We start from the raw sequence: 26412 nt of genomic DNA, 5'->3' as shown, positions 1-26412 counted from the left end.
AACTGTTGGCGGACTCTGTCAGTTAACAGATGAGGTCGGCCAGTGCGCTTTTATGCTGTACATGTCTCTTCACGTTTCCACTCCACTATCACATCCGAAACAGTGGTCCTAGGGATGTTTAGGAATGTGGAAATCTCACATACAGACGTATGACACAATTGGCGCTCAATCACCTGACCTCGTTCAAGGTCCGTGAGTTCCGCGAAGTGCCCCATTCTGCTGCAAAATGCACCTAATATGAAAAATGTTTGTTTTTATTGGTGTCGAGATACTTTTGATCACATGGTGTAAGTGCTATATATCAGAGCAATTTGCAACATGAGAACATAAAATCTGTTGGATAGAGACTGGTTTTAACAATGTTCAACAGGACACACACAGCATAGCATTCTCCTCAAGAAATTCAACAGTAGTCTGGTGATACGTGGTCTAGGCTGCACAATAACGACAAGCAATGTATTACACGACAATATGAAGATTACTAATTCCCATACAAAACCATTTCTCAGTTACCGTATTTTTTAACTGAGCTCCCTCCAACGAAGTAACTTTTTGACTGAAGAAGAAGAAGAACAGGGAGGAGGAGGAGGATGAAATGCAGATATGACTAGTCTGATATGGGTACCATTTGTATCATAATTTAGACTAATTGCAGATTATATCAACCCTATAGATAACAGAACATTTGAAGCAACATACGAGTTGTGGTTGGAAAGTGCTAAGAATGGATCCGCTACTGCTTACTGGTTTGGCAGGCAGGTACACGGAGGGTAGGGACTGAGTCATTGCCTTGTCCTTGAATGCCCTCTGACAGGAAACTGAATTTCCTTTATTCAGTTCATTGTGGCACCTGGTTGAGTGCAGGTCTGTTAGGGCTTGTTGGCAGATTCTGTCTGCGTGAAAATGGACATAAAAACGGAGCAACGATTTTGTGTGAAATTTTGTTTTAAAACCAGGGAATCAGCTTCTGAGACTTACAAACTATTAAAAATGGCTTTTGGAGATAATTGTATGAGCTAGTCAAATGTTTTTGTCTGGTTCAACAGATTTCAAAATGGTCACGAATCATTTGAATATGAACCACGGTGCGGCCGTCCTTCCACCTCAAATGAATGCAAATGTTGTGAAAGTCCGCAACTTGGTGACCAGAGACAACACCGACTTGAAGTATATCAAGAACTATTAATTGGACTAAAAATGACCCAGATTTGTTAAACAGGGTAATTACAGGTGACAAATCGTGGTTTATGGATATGATCCTGAAATCAAAGTGCAGTGATCGCAGTGAAAGACTCCAGGTTTACCACGACCGAAAAAAGCATTCCAAAGTCAGCCGAAGGTGAAGGCAAAGCTTGTGATTTTTTTTGATTCTACTGGTATTGTGCATCATGAATTTACCCCTGGTGGACAGAAAATTAACCTGGAGTACTACAAATATGTCTGACTGTTTGCGCAAAAAGGTGCAGAAGAAAAGGCCTCCATTGTGGAAAGACAGGAGCTGGGTGCTGCATCATGACAATGTTCCAGCTCATCGTGCCTTCTCCATTGTAGAATTTTTGACCAAATTCAAAATTCCTGCACTTCCACGACTGCCATAGTCCCCTGATTTGGTCCCTGTAGACTTCTACCTGTTTCCTAAACTGAAATTTTCACTGAAATACAAGCAATTTGACTCATTTGAAGACATCCACGCAAATACGGACAGCATCCTTAACACATTCAGGAAAAAAATTTCCGGAAATGTTTCTAAAAGTGGAACACCATTGGAGTCAATGTGTTCAGTCAGAAGGAGACTATTTTGAAGGAGATGCGTCACAGTAGCATGTAAGTACCACCACTGTACAATTACAAGCCCATTCTTTAAACTTTCCAATCATACCTCATACCTACCTGGAAGTGGAATGTTTTATACAAAATCACACAAGATGTGTAGAATAATTACAGCATTTACTCACATGGGACGCTGACAGCCTCATTGACAAGACTGCTACTGAGGTCAAAGATGAACTTGCGGATGGAAGGATTGTAGCCGGTACAAAAGTCTTCCGGAGGCAGCATGGGCAGTGTACCAGTGGAAATGAGCAGTGGAGTTGCCTCAGCCACGAGTTCTATAAGACGGTGACGGGGTGCTGAAGCACCAATTGCTGGTGGTGGACAAAGCACCGAAGATGACAGCAGTGTGGTACCACGTGGTGTGTACGGTGGTGGAGGCTTGTCTGGAATTTCACGGACCAGAACCAGTGCTTGTTGCTGATGCTGCTGTTCTTCCAACCGCCGTATCTGAAGACAAGATAATATCACCTGTATCATGGCACACTTATCGGACAAAAGAGCTCTTTTGATACACTGAGAAATACTTACCTTCTATTACATACCAACAAAATCTTAATATTTTCATAAGAAAGTAAAACAAAAGTGTCACATACAAAATAAAAACAATGTGATCACAGTACAAAGATATTCACAATTAACAAATATGAGAGTATAATGTTGTCCCTCACCTCTTGCTCAATGTGAAGCTGTTGCAAACGTAATTGCTCAGCTTCACGCCAGCTGTTGCTGAGATCCAAGTCTTCATCAAACCAGCCTGGAGGAAAGGTCTCATTGTTGAGTGTCTGTTTGCCCCTTACCTCCACCTGAGGATATGAGAAATAGAAAATCATTTTTTTGCTTCTACTGAAACTGCAATAACGAAATTAGTCTCCAGAATGAAACTTTCACTAAACACTGCAACAGGCACAATGGAACTTTCACTATCAGTGGAATAAGCACTACTCTGAAACTTTCTGGGAGGCTAAACCTGTATGCTGGACTAAGTCTCGAACACAGAACTTAGCCTTTCAATGGCAATATTCTTACTGACTGAGCTATTCAGGCGCAACTCATGTCGCGTCATCACAGTTTCCCTACTGCCAATAACCCTCTTCCACTTTCTGTACTTCACTAAGCTCTCCTGCATACCTTGAGGGACTAGCACTTTTGGAAGAAAAGACAGTTGCAGCCTTCAGAATTGTTTCCAGAATGAATCTTTCATGCTGTGTACGTGCCTTTTGATACATTCTGGCAGATTAAAACTGTGCGTCATCTGCAAAATGCAATGTTCTGGGTTTCAGTCTCAGTCTCAGTGCAGACAAGTTTGTAATCTGCCAGAAAGTTTCAGACTTAATAGCAGTTCTGTACAATAATTTAAAAAATGCTTTAGAAACAAACTCTGCAGTTAAAGTTAATAAATATTTCTTTTATGCTAAACTTTTTCTGTCAAACAATAACACTGGTGAACAACTCTTAACACAATATTTGTTGTATTCGACTTTTGAGTCATTTTAGATCTAAATAATTGTGCTGATTTCAAAACTTATCCTGACCTTATAATCCTGCCTGCAGACAAAGGCTCCACCACTGTTGTTTTGAACCACAAGGATAACCTGGCAGAAGGACTCTACCAGCTGTCAGATACATCCACACATCCACTTACAAACCTTGCCATAGTGACACCATTCCAGAAATTCAGCAGGATCTGCAGGCACTCTCAATTGCTTAGGCCCATTCCAGAACCTCTCCCCAGAGTCCATCTCTCTGCTCACTCCTACCACTCCTGCTTTCTACATGTTTCTTGAGTCCATAAACCCCACCACCCATGATGCCCTATCATGGCTGGTTACTGTGCCCCCACTGAGGAAATCTACACTCTCGTAGACCAACACCTTCAACCTGTTACCTGGAACCTACCCTCCTATATAAAAGACACCAACCATTTCCTCCAGCGACTCTCCACAGTTCCTGTCCCTTTACCAAACGGTACCCTGCTCACCACTATTGATGCCACCTCCCTGTACACTTAACATCCCTCATGCACATGTCCATACCGCTATTGAACACTACCTTTCCCAATGCTCTATGGGTCCCAAAACAACAACCTCCTTCCTAGTCACCGTGACCAACTATATCCTCACCTACAATTATTTATCCTTTGAAGGCTTTACTTACAAACAAATCCAGGGTACAGGCTTGTGCATCCACATGGCACCATTCTACACCAACCTATTCATGAGGAATGTAGAGGAATCCTCCTTAAACACCCAGAATCCTAAGCCCCTCACCTGGTTCACATTCATAGATGACATCGTTGCAATCTGGATCGATGGTGAGGACACCTTATCCACATTTCTCCAGAACCTCAATAACTTCTCCCCCACTTGTTTCACCCCGTCGTACTCAACCCAACAAGCCTCCTTCCTAGGCATTGAACTCCACCTCAAAGATGACTACATCAGTATCTCCATCCATATCAAATCCACTACCCACCACAATACCTCCACTTCACAGCTGCCACCAGTTCCATACCAAGAAGTCCTTTCCTTACAGTGTAGCCACTTTTGGTCATCGCATCTGCAGTGACAAGTGCTCCCTCTCTAAATATAGCAAAGATCTCACTAAAGCCTTCGCAGACCACAATTAATCTCCAGCCTTGTACAAAAACAAACCTCCCATGCTTATCTCCCACTGTCCGGCTATGGAGGAGCATTCCCCTCGTATCCTCTAATTTCCACTTAATTTCTCCCTTTGTGAATATTTCTGTGTTATTTCACCCTATGTTACCCTATCCCTTCCAGATGTGAACTTCACTTTCTGCTACATTTTAGCTTATACTCTAGGATAAACATTTTATTTACAGTATTCAAAAATACTGGTCATGCACACTGTCTCGTGACACTGGAGTCTATTGAGGAAGCTGAAGTCATTGTGGTGGACAATCACTGTGTGATAGCAGATGAAAGAGCTGCAGACTTGAACATTATTTGTGACTTAGCACATTGCATTATTCAAGGATTGCTTGGATTTTGCAAAGTGGGTGCTGTGGCATCTCACTCCAGAACTGAAAGAGTGACTTCTTGATGCCTGTGAAGAATTTTTGCAGCATTTTGAAGATGATAAGATCTTTATGAGCACTGTTACAGGAGATAAAACCACAGTTGACTAACACAACAACCCCCCAACCAAAGGAAGAAACAGCGAATAGCAACATTCCTCGTCACCAAAACCCACCAGGTTCAGGGTACAGCCATCTGCACAGAAGGTTATGCTGACTCCCTTCTGGGATGAACTAGGTATTATCTTGGGACACCACATGCCAAGGAGAAAAACCACCACCAGTCCATCATACTCTGATTAAAAAAAAAAATCATCTTCAGCCTGCAATCAGATCAAATCAATGTTGATATGTAACTGCAGGTATCATTTTGCAACATTACAATGTTCAACCTCGTACTACCCATGCAACAGTTACAGCCATCTCTTATCATCTCCCTTATAATCTCCCACATCAGCCATGCTCACCAGACCTCACCCTAAAATGGTTAGTTGTGTGGGGTAGCCATGCAGTCTGAGGCACCTTGTCAAGGTTCACACGTCTCCCTCTGTCGAAGGTTCAAGTCCTTCCTCGGATGTGTGTGTTGTCCTTAGCATAAGTTAGATTTAGTAGCGTGTAAGCCTAGGAACTGATGACCTCAGCAGTTTGGTCCCACAGGAACTCACCACAAATTTCCAAATTTTTCCCGAATGATTACCACATGATTGGATCATTCAGAGAGGCAAAGTATGGAAAGAATTTTCGTTTTGATGCAGAGGTGCACAGGGAGTGTATGAGTGGCCATGCACACAAGTAGAAGCATTTTGTTCCAGATGAATCCTGTGCTTCCTGTGCACTGGATGGGTAATGCTAGGATACTTATCCTAATGTTGCACACAGTTGTAATCTGTCCCTTACAATTACATCCTTTACTTATCTTATACTATAGTTACTATCTGTAGCGCCCCACTATGAATGAAATAATAACTATTCACTTGTCAGAAAAACTCTTTCAATTTATAAAATTCAAGTTTATTTTTACCAACAATAAAAATGTTCGACATTTCTCTGCTAATGTTGAAGTACGAAATATTAGCATTAGTCTACTAATTTTGATGTCATGGCATCTGGTTCTGCATGTGGTATGCTAAATAAAGAAGGGGGTTTAACTCTTCATATCTGTCCTGTTGTCCATACAGGCAATAAACATACAAAATTCACATTCTCACAGTTTATATGCATATAGTATGACATTTTTTCAAAAAGTTAAGTAAAGTATAGCTGATTAAAATGGATCTGAGTAGTTAAAACATCTGAAAGCATCAACTAATATGGAAATCTGGTATCTCACTATATCACCAATTACTCTTCCAACCCAGATATTGTCAGATATAGATGATATACAAATGAATACCTCCATTCCATAAGGTCATATGAGATAAATTTTCTGGGTAACTCCTTAAAGGGACATGTATGTGAATAACTGTCAAAAAATCTATTTTTTAATTTTTGTCTTTTAAAATTCTCTCTGTAGTTTTCTGAACGAAAAAAAGCTTACTTCTAGGAAAATGAACCACAACAATACCAAAATTAGAGGAATTTAAAATGGCTGCACGCACCACTATGGCCCTGTGGCACACAGTCAGCTCTATTAAAAATAAAGTTTTGCTCTAATTTGTTTTGTTTTTATGACTTATTTGTCTATCAAGTTGGCTAACCCGCAAAAGCTTTATAGTTGTTTATCATTTATACAGAGAGTTTCGTCACTGTTCGCTGTTGATTCAGCATGAATATTTTGTTTACAGTGAAGTAATTGTGTGCAGGAGTTTCTTATTGTGTGCATTAGTTTCTCATTCCACTTGAAAACAATGAGAAGAATTAAGTAGTTCAGTGTTAAACAACGTAAATTTTATGGAAATTGATTCACCAAACAGATTAACTCTGTTAGTACTGAAATCCAACGTGATGCAACACTTGAATCAGCTTCAACTACGTCAAGTGCTTCAAAGCTAAAAGTGAAATATTTGGACAACGGACTTTACAGCATGAATACTGATAATATAGAGATGCCAAATATTGAGTCAGGTTGTGTTATTGTTGAGCTATCTGCTCTATCTGAACTAATAAATAAAGCTTTGCAGAGTAAGGAATGTGGCAACAGTGTTGTGAGGGTAGTTGAGGAGTTACGTGCTAGAGGAAGTTGTACATCAAAATTAAGAATTGTTTGTAATTTTTATAATTTAAGCGAATGTGTTTATAACTGTGGCATAACTAACCAGAGAATAAATAATACAAATTTTCTGTGCTCTTATGGACTTACCTCACCCTACAATGGTTGACAGGTACAATAAAATTATTCTACAGACTTTAGAAGAAGTAGCAAATGATAGTACGAAAATGCTGTTCAGGAAAGTGTAAACATGAATGACAGCAATACATGTATGTCTACAGCCCTAGATGCATCCTGGATGCACTCTGCCCACCTGGCAGTGTTTCATGGTGTGGCTAAGGGCTGTTACTTAACATGAGATCTACAGCCATAAACATTCTTTGTCATTTTCTGTAATGAAAGTTATAAAACCTACATATAGGGATCTTAGTGACACAAGGTTATTAGAGAAATGTTTACATGATATGACTCAAAATCCAATTGAAAGTTACAACAATTGTATATGGGAATAGAAACAAAAAACTGTACTAGTACGTCTAAATACTTTGAAAATAGGTCTCTTAGATGCTGTTCTATGTTTCAATGATGGTACAGTGTCAAGGCTTAATATTATGGAACTGATGGGAGTGCCTGGTGGACAAAATATGCATACAGTTCTAATAGCCACTGACTGAAGGAGACTCTTCGAAACAGAAAAATCAGTGTTGGAAGATACCAAAGAAGCAAGAATAAGAAGTGTGAAAAAAGAGAAGAGAGGAAGAACAGTGCAGGAAACAAGATGTATATGGACCTGGGATGCGTTAGTGCCATGCAAGTTTAACAGAAAAAGCAAGTTTTAACTTAAACTTTAATTTCCTGGAAGTTACATTATTTCATGTTCTGATACACTTTGGCTAATAACTATTAAAGACAGATACACAATTTATGACAGCGCCATCTTTTCAATAGTCTGCTTTAAAGATAATGGTGTGAAGAACTTACATGAAAAAAACCTTCCACTTTGTATTTTGAGTAATGTGTACCTATGATGTACAAAAATAATCAGCATAGTTTACTTCACTTGCAACAGAAAAATACAATTAAAAAAAGTGAGCGAGCTAAAGCTGTGGTTCACACACAAAAATGTTCCCAACAGATGACTTAATAGATGGTAAGCATTATATGGGCTTACAAAGCTTATTCTTTGAGTTACACTGCTATATCTCAAGGCTGACAGAATGCTAATGTCCTGCTGAAGAAAAATTTAAATTTACTCTACTGTGTAGGGGTAGAAAGAAAAGCACTGAATGACATTCTCACTGGCTCTAGATGTAACATCTGCATCTTGTATGACAAAATACTATCTTTTAACTTTGATAAAAAAAAAGGGACAGGTATCTCTGCATTAAAGTAGGGTATAATATAAGATCCCAATAGAAATAATGGCATTCGATCAACACATGTGGATAGTAAATGTTTGGAAAGCAAGAGAAAGTTTTTGTTGACAAAATACAAAGGACAGCAGATCAATGTAATTAAAAATATAGGTGTACTGTGTAATACCATCTACAATCAAATCCAAGAAATAGATGAATATAATTAAAGTAAGGAAAAGAGAAAGTAAGTGAACATGATTTTGCTAGTAAATTGGTGTTTTGATAACCTTGTGATGATGTGTACTTGTATTGGTACACCAGGAAGGAGGAAAGGAGGTGTGTGTGTGTGTGTGTGTGTGTGTGTGTGTGTGTGTGTGTGTGTGTGTGTGTGTGTGTGTGTGAGAGAGAGAGAGAGAGAGAGAGAGAGAGAGAGAGAGAGAGAGAGAGAGAGAGAGAGAGAGGGGGGGGGGGGGGTTTAATTTTATGAATAGATGCACCCTTTAAGGGTGTCATCAGGAATCACTGAGGTTCAGAACTGGTCATACAGATAAATGTTGCATGCTATTAGGAGTGTTCAGTAGATTATTATAAACACTAAACTTAAGATTGCTAAAATACCTCCGCTGATAAGATTGTTTCGAATTTAATAAATATGAATTTTTATGGCTGATGAGAAGAAATGGAAGTAGTAAGCCGACCTGGTTAGTAAGCAACAATCGTATGGCTTTATGCATTGCCTGACATCGGATTTGAGTTGCGCCACGATGTAGCTTTTCCCATGTTCTTCGAAATCAGCCCATTGGCGACAAAGCCGCCTCCTTTTAAGAGATTCTCTGAAATATACGCACCACCTGCAAGTGCGTCATCTGTCGGTGAATTGTTAACGGAAAAAAACCGGAACAGTACTATAAAAAAAACAACTAAAAAAGGCTACGGCGGACGAGAAATATGCTCTCTTCAAGTGCAACCACTTAACTTCAAATGTGCATTCCTGGAGTGATCTGCTGCTGTCCCCAGCGCGTCGTGAATCACCAACATCCTTGGGAAGAGTTGTGCTTAGGAAATAAAAACATATCTTGGCAGCGATCTAAAATTTCAGTCAGGAACCTGGAAAGTTTATTTTGGCTCCGTTCGCGACGCCGGCTTCTGGCGCTGTCAAGCCGCGCACGGCAAAGCGCGCGGACGCTTCCGCGGATAATTGAGACGGGTGTCTCTACACTGCCTCTCACTCACATAGGCACTGTCGCGGGATAAATCTTTAAGCTAATACCTTCGCCGGGCAGTAGTAACGATAATGAAAAACGAACATTCATTACAATTCGGTTGCGAAGGTCGGGCCTCTTGAGGATATGTCAAATACAAACTGATTCATGGAATTCCGTTCAGCTCCTCTGCAAGGAAACGGTGATGGCGATAAGAACGCGGCGCGGCCCGGAGCCCCGCCGCTTACTGCCGTGATGGGTTGGGGCTCCTAATGCCTCGCCACTGCTGGCTACGCCGCCAGCTAAAAATACTGCCCCTTACTACCGGCCACGACTTCCTTCTAGCCCTCTCTCCCTGTTGATACTTCTGAAAAGTTCCACACACGACTCGTGCCTAATAGTGACGTATTTTACGTCCGGTTTTATAAACCTACTAGATCCCGTAACAGTTTTGTGTTGTCTCATACTCTTGGCCTGATTCTTACCCTACAAAAAAACCAAGCTGAGGAAAATTCAAATACTCGTATTCAGCGAACAACTTACTGGCCCTTGACTCCACGTATCATAACTTAAAACGAGAATTGTGCAGCAGTCAACGGAAAACAAAAGCAAATATTGTTCCCCTTCGGTCTCGTTCTTTTCCCGCAAAGAACGGATAGGTTGAACAATTAGAGTAAAAAGGATTCGGACAGTTGGCTGTTTCTTAACTTTGGCAGCGCACCGTAACAAAAACATGGACTAGAAATTTCGGACAGTTATTATCTATAAGACGATGAATAAAGAAGAGAAATGATTTAAATACAAACGGTGCACATACCACAATATAAATTCAAAGAAAAATCCTTATTCTGCTAAGCAAGGAATTTAAGTCATATAACAGTACCACTCGGCCATATATAATAAGATTTGTTATGATATCGTGAACAAAATACCCACATTCAGTGATGTTTCGGTATACACTTTTTGATTTCAAAAGTCCATTTAGAAAAGAATTAGGTTGCCAGATGCCACGGTTTTCTGGGCGGCTTCAGATTAAATAAATCGGTGTCCTCAAAAATACTTTCGGGACGGCAATTTGTCCAGTATATCGGATTTCAAAGAAATATTCTTATACTACCTATTGTTCTCCAAATTCTCGCGTACATCTTCAGGTGTTAAGCTAGATACCAAAAGTTTTTATTCTCGCAGATGACTTGAGTCCCTCAAGGAGTATTACCGCAGCTTTGATGCTGAGTTTCCATCATTGGCGCTTATCGCACTTTCTTTTAAGTTTTGCTCCGACGTGGTTCTGTGTTTTTCTGTCTGCTTGTGAATCTTATTGCGGTTAAATTGTTATTAAAGTTATTGGTTTCAAGTTAAATCAAAATGTCAAACGCTATGTTCTTCAAAAAATGGTTCAAATGGCTCTGAGCACTATGGTACTTAACATCTACGGTCATCAGTGCCCTAGAACTTAGACCTACTTAAACCTAACTAACCTAAGGACATCACACACATCCATGCCCGAGGCAGGATTCGAACCTGCGTCCGTAGCGGTCGCGCGGTTCCCAACTGAAGCGCCTCTAACCGCTCGGCCACACCGGCCGGCACATGTGCTTCCAAACCCGGATTTCATACAACGGTTTGGTTTACCAATATCGTTTCTAGTTGGTCACGTAAACATTTCACAATCCTTTCTGGAAATCCGTTTCTATACTCCATTCGTCATAAGAATAAACCTCATGTAAACATTACACTATGTATTCTTCCGCGTCCGCTGGAACTTCATTGAATTTCGTTTCATGTGGAGCGGCAGCGAAAACTGTCTCGAGTACAGTCTAGTACAGTAATGGTGATGCGTTTTATACTGTGCTTTACGCGTACATCGACACAGCGATAATCCGGGGTAACAACAATTACTGGCGCATTAAACTTGGTACTGGCCTGCCACCTAGACCAACTAAAATGCAGTGATATTAACAGTTGCAGGAAAAGGCGTAGAAAGGGAGGAACAGAGAAATATGCAGCTTTGAAAGTCGTTTGATTTTTAAACACAATGAAATAATGGTAAAATTCAAGTAGATACGCTTCTTAAGTGATCTGATGGAAGACATAACATGCTCATTATCTTAGCTAACACAGTACTGTAATTAAAAACAAGAGGGAGAAAAATTCCTGACTTCAACGAGGATAGTTTTTCGGCATGAGCTACTATATATGTGCGCCGTAAAACCGCACTGCTGAATTTGACCAAGTAGTTAAATATTGAAGCCACTGAAGGCACTACAGTCAGACGTCTGGTAATCTCTGAACTCTTTCCACATCGGACTCCGAGGAATACATTTCAGTAATGGTACGATGATAACGACGCGTTCGGCAACAAAACCCCAAGCTACAAAAAATCCACATTTATCCCTCCTCTTTTATGGCGTGCTGTTTTGCATATCGCCATCGTTCGTGTGTGTGTTTGAGGTTTACGGGCGCTAAACAGCATGGTCATCAGCGCCCAAACGCATAGAAACAGGAACACATGCGGTGAAGGGACGAAGACGGACACCAAACAAGGAGAACGGCTAAAAGACACAGGCCTGACGCAGTTCCAAATGCTCACTTACAGAGGCAAAACAAGAGGAGAAGAAACACACTAAAAAAGGAAAGGAAACACAAGGAAAAGAGAACAGATACCGAAGGGAAACAAGGAGGTAATCGTGACTGGCGGCCCTCTTACCTAAAACCTGGGTGAGCCAGTCACCCAGCAGCACATTAAAACCCTCTCCCTAAAATCCGAGGCAACAAATTGGACAGGACACAAAACCGTAAGACCTTAACCACAGTCGCTGCGTCGTCTTGCAAAATAGAGGGCAAATCCGGTGGCAAAGAAACCACCGCCCTCTGGTCAGAGAATAAAAGACTGTCAAGTAAATGTGGCGGACAGTAATCTGGACGCCACCAGCACTGCAGATTGGGGGGTCCTCCCGCCGGAGTAAAAAACCATGCGTTAAGGGACTGTGCCCAATGCGGAGGCGAGTGAGGAGAACCTCATCCCGCCTGTATGACTGGTAGGATGTACGCCATGGTCGCGTAGTGGCCTTTACCAGACGCAGCTTATTGTCAGACACTGCCAACCACTCCTCTTCCCATTGATGCATAACACGAAAACGCAAAAGGGAGGTTACAGCATGGAGGGGGACAGCACACTCAACAACGTGAGGGAGGGAACATGCATCTTTGGCAGCCACATCCGCCAGTTCGTTTCCCCTAATACCCACGTGCCCCGGCACCCAGCAGAAAGAAACCTCCTTCCCCTGCCGTTGCAGGTGGAGTAGGGCATCATGGATGTTCTGGACGACCGTATCCACTGGGTACAAGTGTTGCATGGTCTGAAGGGCACTCAGGGAGTCAGAACAGACGAGGAACTTAAGACTGGGAACACATCTCATCTGCTCCAATGCCCGCAAGATTGCAAACAATTCGGCATCGAGGATGGTAAACGCCGCAGGAAGCCGTAACTCGACTCGATCAGGGAAAACAACAGCACAACCAACAGAGTCCCCCTGTTTAGAGCCATCTGTGAATACAGGTACATGGTCCGGATGCTGGTTTAAAATATCGTAAAATAAGGAGGTAAAAACAAACGCCGGAGTGCAGTTCCTCTGGTTCTCCGACAAGTCTAGAAGGATGCTGGGCCTCTGGAGCAACCAGGGAGGCAGGCGAGTAAAACCTTGTCGTTCGGGGGCCACACGCTCCACACCAAGGGACTCAAGCAAATGCTTGGCACGAATCCCAAATGGTCCTGTTGCCCTGGGACGACTGGAAAAGAGACGTTCCATAGGCGGTCGGGCAACGGTAGGGTACGCAGGGGAGGTAGGACAGGCAAGGAAATGACACACCCGTCGCACCATGAGGAGTTTCCGCCGGATGGCGAGCGGCGGTTCCCCTGCCTCAGCACACAGGCTGGCGATGGGACTGGTACGGAAGGCACCAGTGGCCAGCCTGATACCCTCATGGTGTACTGCGTCAAGGATCATCAGATACGAAGGCCTTGCTGACCCATACACGGTGCAAGCATAGTCAAGACGCGATCGGACGAAAGCCCTATAAAACTGCAGCAGACGCGCCCGATCTGCTCCCCAGGACCGATGGCTCAGACACTTCAAAATATTCAGTGCCTTCAGGGCCCGCACCTTGTGGTCTTTAAGGTGAGGCAACCACGACAACTTGGAATCAAAAGTGAGGCCCAGGAACCTCACAGTGTCTCTAAAAGGAAGAACGGTGTCCCTCAGACGCAATTCAGGGGAGGTAAAAAAGACGCCGAGAACAATTAAAATGAACACACACAGATTTGTCTGCAGAAAAGGTAAAACCCGTCTTTGCAGTCCATGCCTCTAAACGCTTTATCGTAAGCTGCAACTGCTGACTAGCAGTGACAAGACTGGAGGAAGAACAGAAAACAGCAAAACGTCCACAAACAAGGAGCATTGGGCAGGACTCCGGATAGTGGACGTGATACTGTTAATAGCGACGGCAAAGTGGGTGACACTTAAAACGCTGCCCTGAGGAACACCATTCTCCTGCACGTACAAATCCGATAGCACATTACCAACCCGATACCGAAAGAGGCGGTGAGAAAGAAAGGACCGAATGAAGATGGGGAGACGGCCACGAAAGCCCCACTCATGGAGTTGATTGAGGATAAGGCGGCGCCAAGTAGTGTCATACGCCTTATTAATGTCAAAGAAGACCCCTAGACAATGCTGGTTACGTAGAAAGGCCTGCTGGATGGCGGCCTCAAGCAGGGTCAAGTTGTCTATAGTGGAACGACATCTCCGAAAGCCACACTGAGAGGGGCTAAGGAGCTGCCTGGTCTCGAGCAGCCAAACCAGGCGGCGGTTGACCATGCGTTCCAACGTCTTCCCAACACAGCTCGTCAAAGCAATACTCCGATAACTACTGGGATGCGTTCGGTCCTTCCCTGGTTTGAGGAGGAGAATCAAAATCGCCTCCCTCCACGAGTCAGGGTACGTGCCAGATAACCATATCATATTGAAACGGTTCAGGAGAACTTCCTTGGATGGCAGCAACAGGTGCCGCAGCATGCTGTACCGGATTTGATCATGACCAGGCGCAGTATCATGAGCCACAGACAGCGCAGAATCCAGTTCCCACATTGTGAAGGGGCAGTTATAGGGTTCAGAATTTAGAGACCGGAAGTCCAAGTGACCCCTTTCGATGGCAGTGCGGTAACGGCAGAAATCTGGATCACAGTAAATAGTGACGGTAGAGTCCGCAAAATGCATGGCCAGTGTCTGGGCAATGTCTCTCGGCGCTGTGAGGAGACATCCCTGACGCAGCAATGCCGTGACAGGGAGCTGGCTGAGTTTCCCAGAAATCCTCCTGATGGCTTCCCATACTTTCGTAGAACTAGTGGAGCGAGAGATGGAGTTCAAGAACGATTGCCATGACCGTCGTTTGCTCTCTTTAATCACTCGCCGCGCTCTGGCCCTTGCCACCCGAAAGGCCTCAAGATTGTCAGCTGAGGGACGCCACTTGAAGCGGCGCAGTGCTGCACGGCGGGCGCGGATGGCGGAGTGGCACTCAGTGGTCCACCAAGGGACAGGACGCCTCTTGGGATGACCGGATGACCGTGGGATTCACAATTCAGCAGCGTGTGAGATCACGGCTGCAACATGGTCTACCCATTCGTGGACGCTGGCACGGTGTTCCAAAACAGCCAGTTGGCTGAAAAGTGTCCAGTCAGCTCTGCAGAGGTGCCACCGGGGCGGCACTGGTAATGCCACAGCCTCATCCAGGAGGCGAACCCAGAGGGGGAAGTGGTCACTAGAATGGAGGTCAGCTGCAGCCTCCCACAGAGCAGAATCCGCGAGTGCTGGAGAGCAAAAGGAAAGGTCAATAGCCGATGACGACCCGGAAGCAGTACAGAAATGAGTGGGAGCACCAGAGTTGAGGAGGCACAGTTCTTCAGACATCATGACGCTTTCCAGAATGCGACCCCTGGGGCAAGTAGTCGGAGAGCCCCATAAGACATTATGAGCGTTGAAGTCCCCCAGAAGAAGAAATGGGCGGGGGAGTTGGCTAATAAGGTCCGTGAGAGCCTCAGAGTCTATTGCATCAGGAGGTGGTAAATAAACTGAACAGACTGTGAGCCTCCGACCCACAAGAATGTCAACTGCAACTGCTTGCAAGTCGGTGACGAGAGGGAGCTCAGATGAGGAGACAAAAACAGCAACACCACCCTTTGCCCCGTCAGATCATCTTTTCGATATACGGTATAGCCCCGTAAAGAAGGAGAATCAGTGGCCCGAAAATGTGTCTCTTGGAGACATAAGCACAAGGGGCACTCTCGCATAAGGAGTTGTAATTCGGCCACATGCGTCCTGAACCCATTCAGGTTCCACTGTCATATGGGAGCCAGTGATCAGGGTGGCTGAACTTTCACCCTGCCTCTGTGCTTTGGAGGAGAGACCGTACTGGCCGGAGATTTATTCCTGGGGCGAGAAGATCGCTTCCGGTCGACATCAATGTCCATAAGCTCCGATGACGACCCACGGGAGATGTCAGACAGTACGATGGCCTCGTCATCGGACCGACGCTGACTAGTCTCCTCAGGTGGCAGAACCTTCATCTTCTAAGGCTTTGTCTTGCGGGGCTTGGAATGCAGAGCCTTGTCAACAGTTGGAGGTTGACTCGCCTGGGCAGAAGGCGCCATATGGGGAGAGGCAGGAAGTACCTCAATGTCAGCAACCACGGCCTTGTCCGATGTAGCGGGGAGAGCCGCAGATTGCAAAACAACCGCAGCAGCACAAGTGCACTGGCAAGCGCAGGTATTAGTGCTAACACTAGCAACCTCCGTTTGCGTAGCAACAGTGGCCAGTTGTACCGGTTTTTTGAGAGCGGAAGCGAAAGATGTTGAAAACACAGGAGGTTGCATGGCCTTAAAGAGCTTCTTGGCCTCACCATAGGGGATGCGCTTAGATGTTTTAATCTCCTGTACCTTCCGTTCTTCGAGATAGATGGGGCAGATCCGGCTCCAGACAGGGTGACTCCCAGAGCAATTCACGCACTTCACAGGCGATGAACAATCGGCTCTGTCATGGGCAGGCCGACAACATTTACCACAAGTGGCTATCTCATTGCACCCCAACGTAGTATGCCCAAAGCGCTGACATTTAAAACAGCGCATTGGGTTGGGGAAATATGGCCATACGGGCAAACGTAAGAACCCCGCTTTAACATGCTCTGGGAGTCTCGGGCAACTGAACGTGAAAATATGCGAGTCAGATTTGACGAGGTCCCCATTGACTCGTTTCATAATGTGCTGCACGTCAACAATTCCTTCGTCAGCCCACTCAGATTTTAACACGTCTATGGGGATATCCACCAAGTCCCTACACGTCTCAACACCCTTACTATAATTCAAAGTGGAGTGGAGCTCGGTCTCGACAGCGTACTCTCCTAGACAATTTGCTTTCCGAAGGGCAGCGACTTGACGGGAACTAGAAGTTTCAACTAACAGAGTCCCATTGCACAGTCGCTTTACAGATTTCAGTGTTCCTGCAATTCCCTCAAGACCCTTGTGGATGTAAAAGGGAGAAACCCTCTCAAAGATACCCTCCTTCCTTTTAATAATCAAAAACACATTCTCATTATCAGCATGTGCTCCGTTACAACATTGTTATATCTCTAGCAACACCAGGCGCTGGAGGACTCGCAGCGCGTAGCCGCTTTTTCGATGGGGTGTGTTTTCCTACCAGCGGCCCACCCAAGCCACTGGTAGGGGGAAATGTAGAGGTCGAAGGGTCCATTGCGGTCCCACGAGCAGCTAGAGAACTAAAAGTCCGCTCAGACAGAGCCCCGCGTGCCTGAGTAAGCCTTATACAACTGGGGTGCGGCAGGTGCCCCACAGGTTGCCCGCTTGCGACTGTTCCACCCCAACAGCCATGCATCTTCTAGGCGCGGAGCACACCGAAAGATTGAGGGGTTTTTATAGAGGTTGGCGTTCCTCGCAATCTAAGATTACCATTCCCCGCAGCACACAACATTTCACCGCCGCGCCGTACGGTGGTCGCTGAAGCATTTCCGGGGGTTACGGTGACAGGACACTGGCGCCGCAGACCAATCCCCAGCTCAGGACCCCGGGGTCGCCAAGCCCGTACTCAGCAAGTGAATGCTGATCCCCTGGGGGACGCCATCGTTCGGCACTAACGTTTCACATTTGGCATCTTAAATGTCTCGTTACTTCTCGCGACGAATCCCTTAACTTGCCTTCAGATCAATTCTAACGAGTCAAGATTATAGTGATATGGCGACAACTTTTTCGAAAATGCATCATTTGTGCGGTGTGCTCGGTACCATGAAAATTAATGTTTTCCATGTTTCTACGGCGCATATCACTATGGTTCGTGTGCGACCGCATCTGTCCCACAAAAAATGGGCATATTCAAACAAAGAGTATTTGATTTTTCATTTTTCTCCAAAACATTTTACTGTGTAATGTTTTTTTACCTTCGACAATCTTTCATAAAATATCGATGATTAAGACTGTGTATTTGCAATGAAAACCAGAATTTTGCATGCGATCTGTAATTAGAAACTAGAAGTCGTGCATTATTCTTGAAAAATTCGTTAACTACGAATTAATTAGTATGTACTTGGTAAATTGCATATTTAAATGAATGAGGTATTCAGCCGGAAATAAAACCTGTCGAATATAATGGGTATCGAACTGGCACTTGCCAGCACTTCCGATCATCAACCAATGACGCTACGATTACGCCACGTATGTAATAATATGCTTTTTCTACACACAGCATTCCTCGAAACGCGTAAAAGCTGGTTTTCCTCGGTAACCTTCTGAAAAACATTAAGAACACCTTGTTTCTAGCCACTAACGGTGTTCCACGCGCGTGTTCCACTGCGAAGCAGACAAAAGTCATCCGTTTTCAAGTTACCTGTGAACAGCGAGACAGAGAGTGCACAAGTAGCGCTTACAGAGACTGTGACTGTAGACGATTTTTGAAATAAAAATTACCTACCTAAAGTAGGATTCAGGAAACGTTGATGGCTGTTAATACATCAGAATGTCTTAAAGTTTCATTTACAGTCACACAGTAATAAGAATCTAATACATAAGTTGGACCTACTTCCAAGAGCGTAACACCACCAGTGTATGAGAGCTACAGCTGCTCGCCAATCATCGTGTTTGTGTTTGTTTAAATCTGGTTTAATCTTATACTACCGAGTGTGGCTGCCGTCTTCCACTTCGCACGAGATTTTTCTCCCATGTAAACGCACAACCGTTTTTGAAACGTGGCTGGGCCATTGATTGAAAAATATTCTCCTAATATGAACGGAGTGACTAATTGTGTAATGAAGGAGAGGCAGAAATATTAGACGGAGATTGACGCTGTCAGCCTCTAATATTGAAGTGAACAGACATAACAGTTGTGGTGACTAAATCAGAAACTGGAACAGCTGATTTAGAGACTGGGCTATCAAATCCGCTTCAGAGAACACGTTAACACGACAGCGGGTAACATGTAAACACGACACCGAAAAACAGTTTCCGAAATTCGGTTATCGTCTTTCGGAAGTTATGTTGAGTAAACTTAGTTAAAGAGGAAATGTTCATTCCAAGACACATATTCAGAAAATGGTTCTTCATAAAACGTATAATGTGTGTTGTACTTTCATTGCACATGGGAGAAGAGCTTCTCGCAGAGGTCCAGTGTGGTCTCTCATTATCGTATAACAGTGAAACTTAGTAGATACGCTAATTCGTTAATGTGGAACTGATTTATGCTGAAAAAAATAGTTATAATTTTGGCCAGCAGGTGCAAATCAGGTGTTTTACGGCGTCTCCGGTGTTCATATTGAACAAATAGTGCAAGCGACGGCCAATAATAAAATTAATTTTTGTTTTTCTCACTTGTTTGCCCTTTTCTGCCCACATCCCATTCATAATACATTACATATGGAAACAATTCTATACGCCTTTTCTGCATTCACAGCGACAGATTTGCATCTGGTGGGCAAAATTGGAACTATTGTTTTCCAGCGTAAATCGGTTCCATATCAGTGCATTAGAATATCTACCAAGTTTCGCTGCCATACGATAATTACAGCCCACGATGGGTCTCTGAGTAGCTGCACTTTAATTACAACCATCTGATATTAAGACTCCTTTAGGAATTAGCAACTGCTATGATGCCGTTAAACATATGTCCTTGAAATTGGACTGTACTTCTAGGCTAAGCTCCAAACTTGTTGTTGTTGTTGCTGTTGTGGTCTTCAGTCCTGAGACTGGTTTGATGCAGCTCTCCATGCTACCCTATCCTGTGCAAGCTTTTTCAACTCCCAGTACTTACTGCAACCCACATCCTTCTGAATCTGCGAAGTATATTCATTTCTTGGTCTCCCTCTACGATTTTTACCCTCCACGCTGCCCTCCAATACTAAATTGGTGATCCCTTGATGCCCCAGAACATGTCCTACCAACCGATCCCTTCTTCTAGTCAAGATGTGCCACAAGCTCCTCTTCTCCCCAATCATATTCAACACCTCCTCATTAGTTATATGTGATCTACCCAACTAATCTTCAGCATTCTTCTGTAGCACCACATTTCGAAAGCTTCTATTCTCTTCTTGTCCAAACTATTTATCGTCCATGTTTCACTTCCATACATGGCTACAATCCATACAAATACTTTCAGAAACGACTTTCTGACACTTAAATCTATACTCGATGTTAGCAAATTTCTCTTCTTCAGAAACGCTTTGCTTGCCATTGCCAATGTACATTTTATATCCTCTCTACTTCGGCCATCATCAGTTATTTTGCTCCCCAAATAGCAAAGCTCCTTTACTACTTTAAGTGTCTCACTTCCTAATCTAATTCCCTCAGCATCACCCGACTTAATCCGACTACATTCCATTATCCTCGTTTTGCTTTTGTTGATGTTCATCTTATATCCTCCAAAGACACTGTCCATTCCGTTCAACTGCTCTTCCAAGTCCTTTGCTGTCTCTGACAGAATTACAATGTCATCGGCGAACCTCAAAGTTTTTATTTCTTCTCCATGGATTTTAATACCTACTCCGAATTTTTCTTTTGTTTCCTTTACTGCTTGCTCAATATACAGATTGAATAACATCTGTGAGAGGTTACAACGCTGTCTCACTCCCTTCTCAACAACTGCTTCCCTTTCATGTCCCTCGACTCTTATAACTGCCATCTGGTTTCTGTACAAATTGTAAGTAGCCTTTCGCTCCCTGTATTTTAGCCCTGCCACCTTTAGAATTTGAAAGAGAGTATTCCACGTCAACATTGTCAAAAGCTTCCTCTAAGTCTACAAATGCTAGAAACGTAGGTTTGCCTTTCCTTATTCTTTCTTCTAAGATAAGTCGTAAGGTCAGTATTGCCACACGCGTTCCCGTATTTCTACGGAATCCAAACTGATCTTCCCCGAGGTCGGATTCTACTAGTTTTTCCATTCGTCTGTAAAGAATTCGTGTTAGTATTTTGCAGCTGTGGCTTATTAAACTGATTGTTCGGTAATTTTCACATCTGTCATCACCTGCTTTCTTTGGGATTGGAATTATTATATTCTTATTGAAGTCTGAGGGTATTTCACCTGTTTCATACATCTAACTCACCAGATGGTAGAGTTTTGTCAGGACTGGCTCTCCCAAGGCTGTCAGTAGTTCTAATGGAATGTTGTCTACTCCCGGGGCCTTGTTTCGACTCAGGTCCTTCAGTGCTCTGTCAAATTCTTCACGCAGTATCTTATCTCCCATTTCATCTTCATCTACATCCTCTTCCATTTCAATAATATTGTCCTCAAGTACATCGCCCTTGTATAGACCCTCTATATACACCTTCCACCTTTCTGCTTTCCCTTCTTTGCTTAGAAATGGGTTTTCATCTGAGCTCTTGATGTTCATACAAATGGTTCTCTTATCTCCAAAAGCCTCTTTAATTTTCCTGTAGGCAGTATCTATCTTACCCCTAGTGAAATAAGCCTCTACATCCTTACATTGGTCCTCTAGACATCCCTGCTTAGCCATTTTGCACTTCCTGTCGATCTGATTTTTGAGACGTTTGTACTTCTTTTTGTCTGCTTCATTTACTGCATTTTTATATTTTCTCCTTACATCAATTAAATTCAATATTTCTTCTGTTACCCAAGGATTTCTACTAGCCCTCGTCTTTTTACCTACTTGACCCTCTGCTGCCTTCACTGCTTCATAACTCAAAGCTACCCATTCTTCTTCTACTGTATTTCTTTCTCCCATTCCTGTCAATTGTTCCCTTATGCTCTCCCTGAAACTCTGTACAACCTCTGGTTCTTTTAGTTTATCCAGGTCCCACCTCCTTAAATTCCCACCTTTTGCAGTTTCTTCAGTTTTAATCTACAGTTCATAACCAACAGATTGTGGTCAGAGTCCACATCTGCCCCTGGAAATGTCTTACAATTTAAAACCTGGTTCCTAAATCTCTGTCTTACCATTATAAAATCTATCTTAAATGTGTCAGTATCTCCAGGCTTCTTCCATGTATACAACTTTGTTTTATGATTCTTGAACCAAGCGTTAGCTATGGTTAAGTTGTGCTCTGTGCAGAAGTCTACCAGGCGGCTTTCTCTTTCATTTCTTACCCCCAATCCATATTCACCTACTACGTTTCCTTCTCTCCCTTTTCCTACACTCTAATTCCAGTCACCCATGACTATTAAATTTTCATCACCCTTCACTATCTGAATAATTTCTTTTATTTCATCATACATTTCTTCAATTTTTTCGTCATCTGCAGAGCTAGTTGGCATATAAACTTGCACTACTGTGGTATATGTGTGCGTCGTATTTATCTGGGTCACACTAATGCGTTCACTATGCTGTTTGTAGTAGCTTACCTGCATTCCTATTTTCCTACTCATTATTAAACCTACTCCTGCATTACCCCTATTTGATTTTGTGTTTATAACCCTGTAGTCACCTGACCAGAAGTCTAGTTCCTCCTGCCATCGAACTTAACTAATTCCCACTATATCTAACTTTAACCTATCCATTTCCCTTTCTAAATTTTCTTACCTACCTGCCCGATTAAGGGATCTGACATTCCACGCTCCGATCCGTAGAACGCCAGTTTTCTTTCTCCTGATAACGACATCCTCTTGAGTAGTCCCCGCCCGGAGATCCGAATGGGGGAATATTTTACCCAAGAGGACGCCATCATCATTTAATCAAACAGTAAAGCTGCATGCCCTCGGGAAAAATTACGGCCGTAGTTTCCCCTTGCTTTCAGCCGTTTGCAGTACCAGCACAGCCAGGCGATTTTGGTTATTGTTACAAGGCCAGATCAGTCAATCATCCCGACTGTTGCACTTGCAACTACTGAAAAGGCTGCTGCCCCTCTTCAGGAACCACACGTTTGTCTGGCCTGTCAACAGATACCCCTCCGTTGTGGTTGCACCTACGGTACGGCTATCTGTATCACCGAGGCACGCAAGCCTCCCCACCAACGGCAAGGTCCATGGTTCATGGGGGGAGGCCAAACTTGTTAATGATTTCGAAATATGACGTTGAATAGAACAAAATCATCAGCAATTGTGAAATCAGTGTTAGTGCACACTGTCAAAGGTCCATTATTTCGGCGTAGCTGCTGACAGTAGCAATCACAAAGTCAACAAAATATTTTCATTAATGAATTATCTTTTCTCAGCTTAATACATGTGTACTAGTTTCTGATATCCAAATTAATCTATTTATAGTCAGTTTAAGAGAAAGGTCCTGTCTTGTCAGACAAATTGTGGCAACCCTAGGACGAGACGATGTGCCAATGGGAACGTGTTGTAATCATGGGATGTTGGAACGTTAATAGCTAGTGAAAAATGCAGTACGGCGCAAATCATGGGATGTTGGAACGTTAATAGCTAGTGAAAAATGCAGTACGGCGCAAAATACACTTGAGTACAAAAAAGTTAGTTTTTGGTGGACCAAAAATGGTTAGAAAAATCTGTTCAAATTCATGGAATTGGAAGGACTAGAATTTATTGATAATCCTGGCGCAAATAAATGCACATTCTTATTAATATAGCATCCGTCTTCCTTTATTGCTATGCCACGTGCAGAAAGAGCGAGTTGGGTTTCACATGATCGAGTTTTCGAATTCATGCTGGTTGGCACGGAGGAGGTCGCTCTGTTCGAGATACCCCATTATGTTTGCCCTCAGAACATGTTCTAAGACCAATATGAAAGATATTGTACTGTAGTTGTGAGGATCATTTCTACCACCCGTTTCGTATAGAGATATGATCTATGCTTTCTTCGAAGAACTGGGTGCAGTTTTTTGTTGGAGGGGTCTACGATATCCTATAGTTAGAAGAGAGGCTAACTCAGCCACAAGTTCAGTATAGAATCTGACAGGGTTCCAACGGGCCCTGGAGCTTGGTTCAATTTCAGCGATTTTAGCTGTTTCTCAACACCACTAACACTATTACTTATTTCATTCATCTTTTCTGTGGTAAAAGGATTAAACTGGGGCAATTCTGGGTTTTACTCTGTGAAGGAGTTCGGAATTTCAGCTTTTGCTTTGCTACCCTCATTTTCAGTTCCTGCATCATTCACTAGCGGCTTGACACTAATTTTGGCGCCCCTAACAGCCTTTACGTAAGACCAGAATTTCTTTGGGTTCTGTATAAGATCCCTTAACAACATTCTGCTACAGCAGTCACTGAAGGTGCCATGCATTGTTCTCTTGACAGCAAAATGTGTTTTATTCAGTATCTTTCTATGTACATCCCTAGGCTTTGTTTTACACCGATTATGCAGTAATTCCTGTTTCTTTAGAAGTTTCTTTACAGTGACTGTGTTCCAAGGAGGTTCCTTACCATTATAAAATGTTCTGCTAGGTACATATCTGTCCAGTGGATGGTCAAATATCCTTTTAAACATGCCCCTGCCCTGTGGTAAGTGTTTCAAGTTTCTCACTGAGATACAACACTACTGATTTTATCTGATTTACTGAACATATATGTTTCTACTTGTTTTAGTTACCCTTTGTTCTTTGGTAACCATTGTTGGCACAACTGCGCCATGGTCACTGATACCAGTTTTGATATGGACAATCTAAAAGAGGTCTGGTCTATTTGTTGCCATTACATCCTATACACTTCCATCGTAAGTGGGGCTCTTAACTATCAGTTCTGGGTAGTTTTCAGCAAAGGCATTTAGTCAAGTTTCACAGGATGTCTTATGAGGCTGTAATTTTCCCAATTAGCTCTTGGTTGATTAAGTCTCCACTGATGATTACAGTATGACTGGGGAACTTATTTACAAGTGAACTGAGCTTCTCTCTGAAGTTTTCGGTTACATCAGGAGGTGAGTTTGGTGAGCAATTGAAGGATACAATTATTATTTTATGCGCACCCTAGATACTGAACCTTGCCCAAACAATCTCACATGCAGCTTCAATTTCCACCTCGAAAGTCTGGCACTTTGTTGCTAATGCTTCGGCAGTTTGCCATTAGGATTTTAATACTCTCACCTGTGGGAGGCATTTATGTCCATCTTACTTCTGGGTTTCCTGCAGCTATCGTTATTTGGAATGGATAGAGGGTAGCTGAATCTAGAAAGCCTTTATATGCACACTCCACACAGTCAGTTACCTGAGTAGCAGCCTCTGATGTGTAGTGCACATCTGACCCACTTAGGGGGAACCTACAGTTGTCAACCCTATGACCAGGAAGTAGCAGCCTAGCTTGTCACAGAACTTCTGATGTCTCTGTTTCAATTGTCCCACTCGACTCAGATCCAAGGGGCCACGATCATTCTGGGGACAATGCTGTAAGTTGTGAGCTTCGTTTAAACTCCATGCGCAAGGCTGATCTCAACATTCTTCGCTAGCTGCTGGTATGACCCAACAATGACTGCGAAGTCCAGACGACGGGCATCATTTGTTCCAACGTGGGCCACAATCTGCAGTTGGTTGCACCCTGTTCCTTCAATGGCTGCTGGAATAGCCTCTTGAACACTTTGAATAAGGCCCCCAGGAATACACACTGACTGCACCTTGTGTCCTTTCCTACCCTTGCTGCCATTTTCCTAAGAGGTACCACCATTTGTCATATGTTTGAACTGCCTCCTGACACCGGACACAACAGGTTTCCCCAAAACAGGTGAAGTCAGTCCCACTGGCTCAGTTTCAGAGAAAGACAGCATCCCAGACTTGCTGGTTTGAGGGACTGGTACAACACCTCGAGTCCTTCGTGGTCCACGTCCACCCTCTACAGGGCGCCTAGATCTACCACTGACACACCACTCTTAGTCAAATGGACGAGTAATGACAGATCCCGTACTTTATGCATAGGAGACAATATCCACAAGAGAGGATAGTACTTGAGGTACCTCTGGTACAGGTATAATTGGTACACGACTTCCAACATACCAATTCGCAGCAGCTGCCAATCGATTGCTAGGCGATTTCTAGCTGCTTACGAACATCAAGCAACTCATCCCGTGTTCGAAAACAGCATTCACAGTGGGGCTGCATTTTGGCTGGCCCATTGTATTACAAGACAGTGAAAAATTAATTTAAATTAAGTTCACTGATTATCGTTTAATCTGTTGATCTAAAAAGTTGCTAATTCCCTATAAGAATTGAATCAAATACACAAAACGAGATTTCTACTATCGCAACACAAAAACCTGTGGTAAAACCTACTAACAACGTTTTGACTTATATATTTGTTTGCGAACTCGAAAAGAGTTAATTTACGATAAATGTAGATAATATATAGGGCTACTCCTCTTTAAGGGAAAACTAGATTTAACACAATATGT

The 26412-nt window shown here is 43.3% G+C and overlaps 1 protein-coding gene across 1 annotated transcript in view; it reads right to left on the bottom strand.

Moving 5' to 3' along the window:
• LOC126266703 (uncharacterized) overlaps positions 1-26412 on the bottom strand; it is a 348549-nt gene that overhangs the window by 31129 nt on the left and 291008 nt on the right. Inside the window, exons 27-28 of the mRNA XM_049971146.1 lie at positions 2502-2636; positions 1956-2280 (exon numbers count right to left, since the gene is read on the bottom strand). Of these exons, the coding sequence (XP_049827103.1) occupies positions 1956-2280; positions 2502-2636 (460 nt within the window). The remainder of the gene's footprint in view (positions 1-1955; positions 2281-2501; positions 2637-26412) is intronic.

This window comes from Schistocerca gregaria, chromosome 4, assembly GCF_023897955.1.
Source record: "Schistocerca gregaria isolate iqSchGreg1 chromosome 4, iqSchGreg1.2, whole genome shotgun sequence".
NCBI classification, from domain to species: Eukaryota; Metazoa; Arthropoda; class Insecta; order Orthoptera; family Acrididae; genus Schistocerca; species Schistocerca gregaria.
Note: the sequence above shows the minus strand (reverse complement) of the source record. Positions and strands in the feature narration are given on the sequence as shown.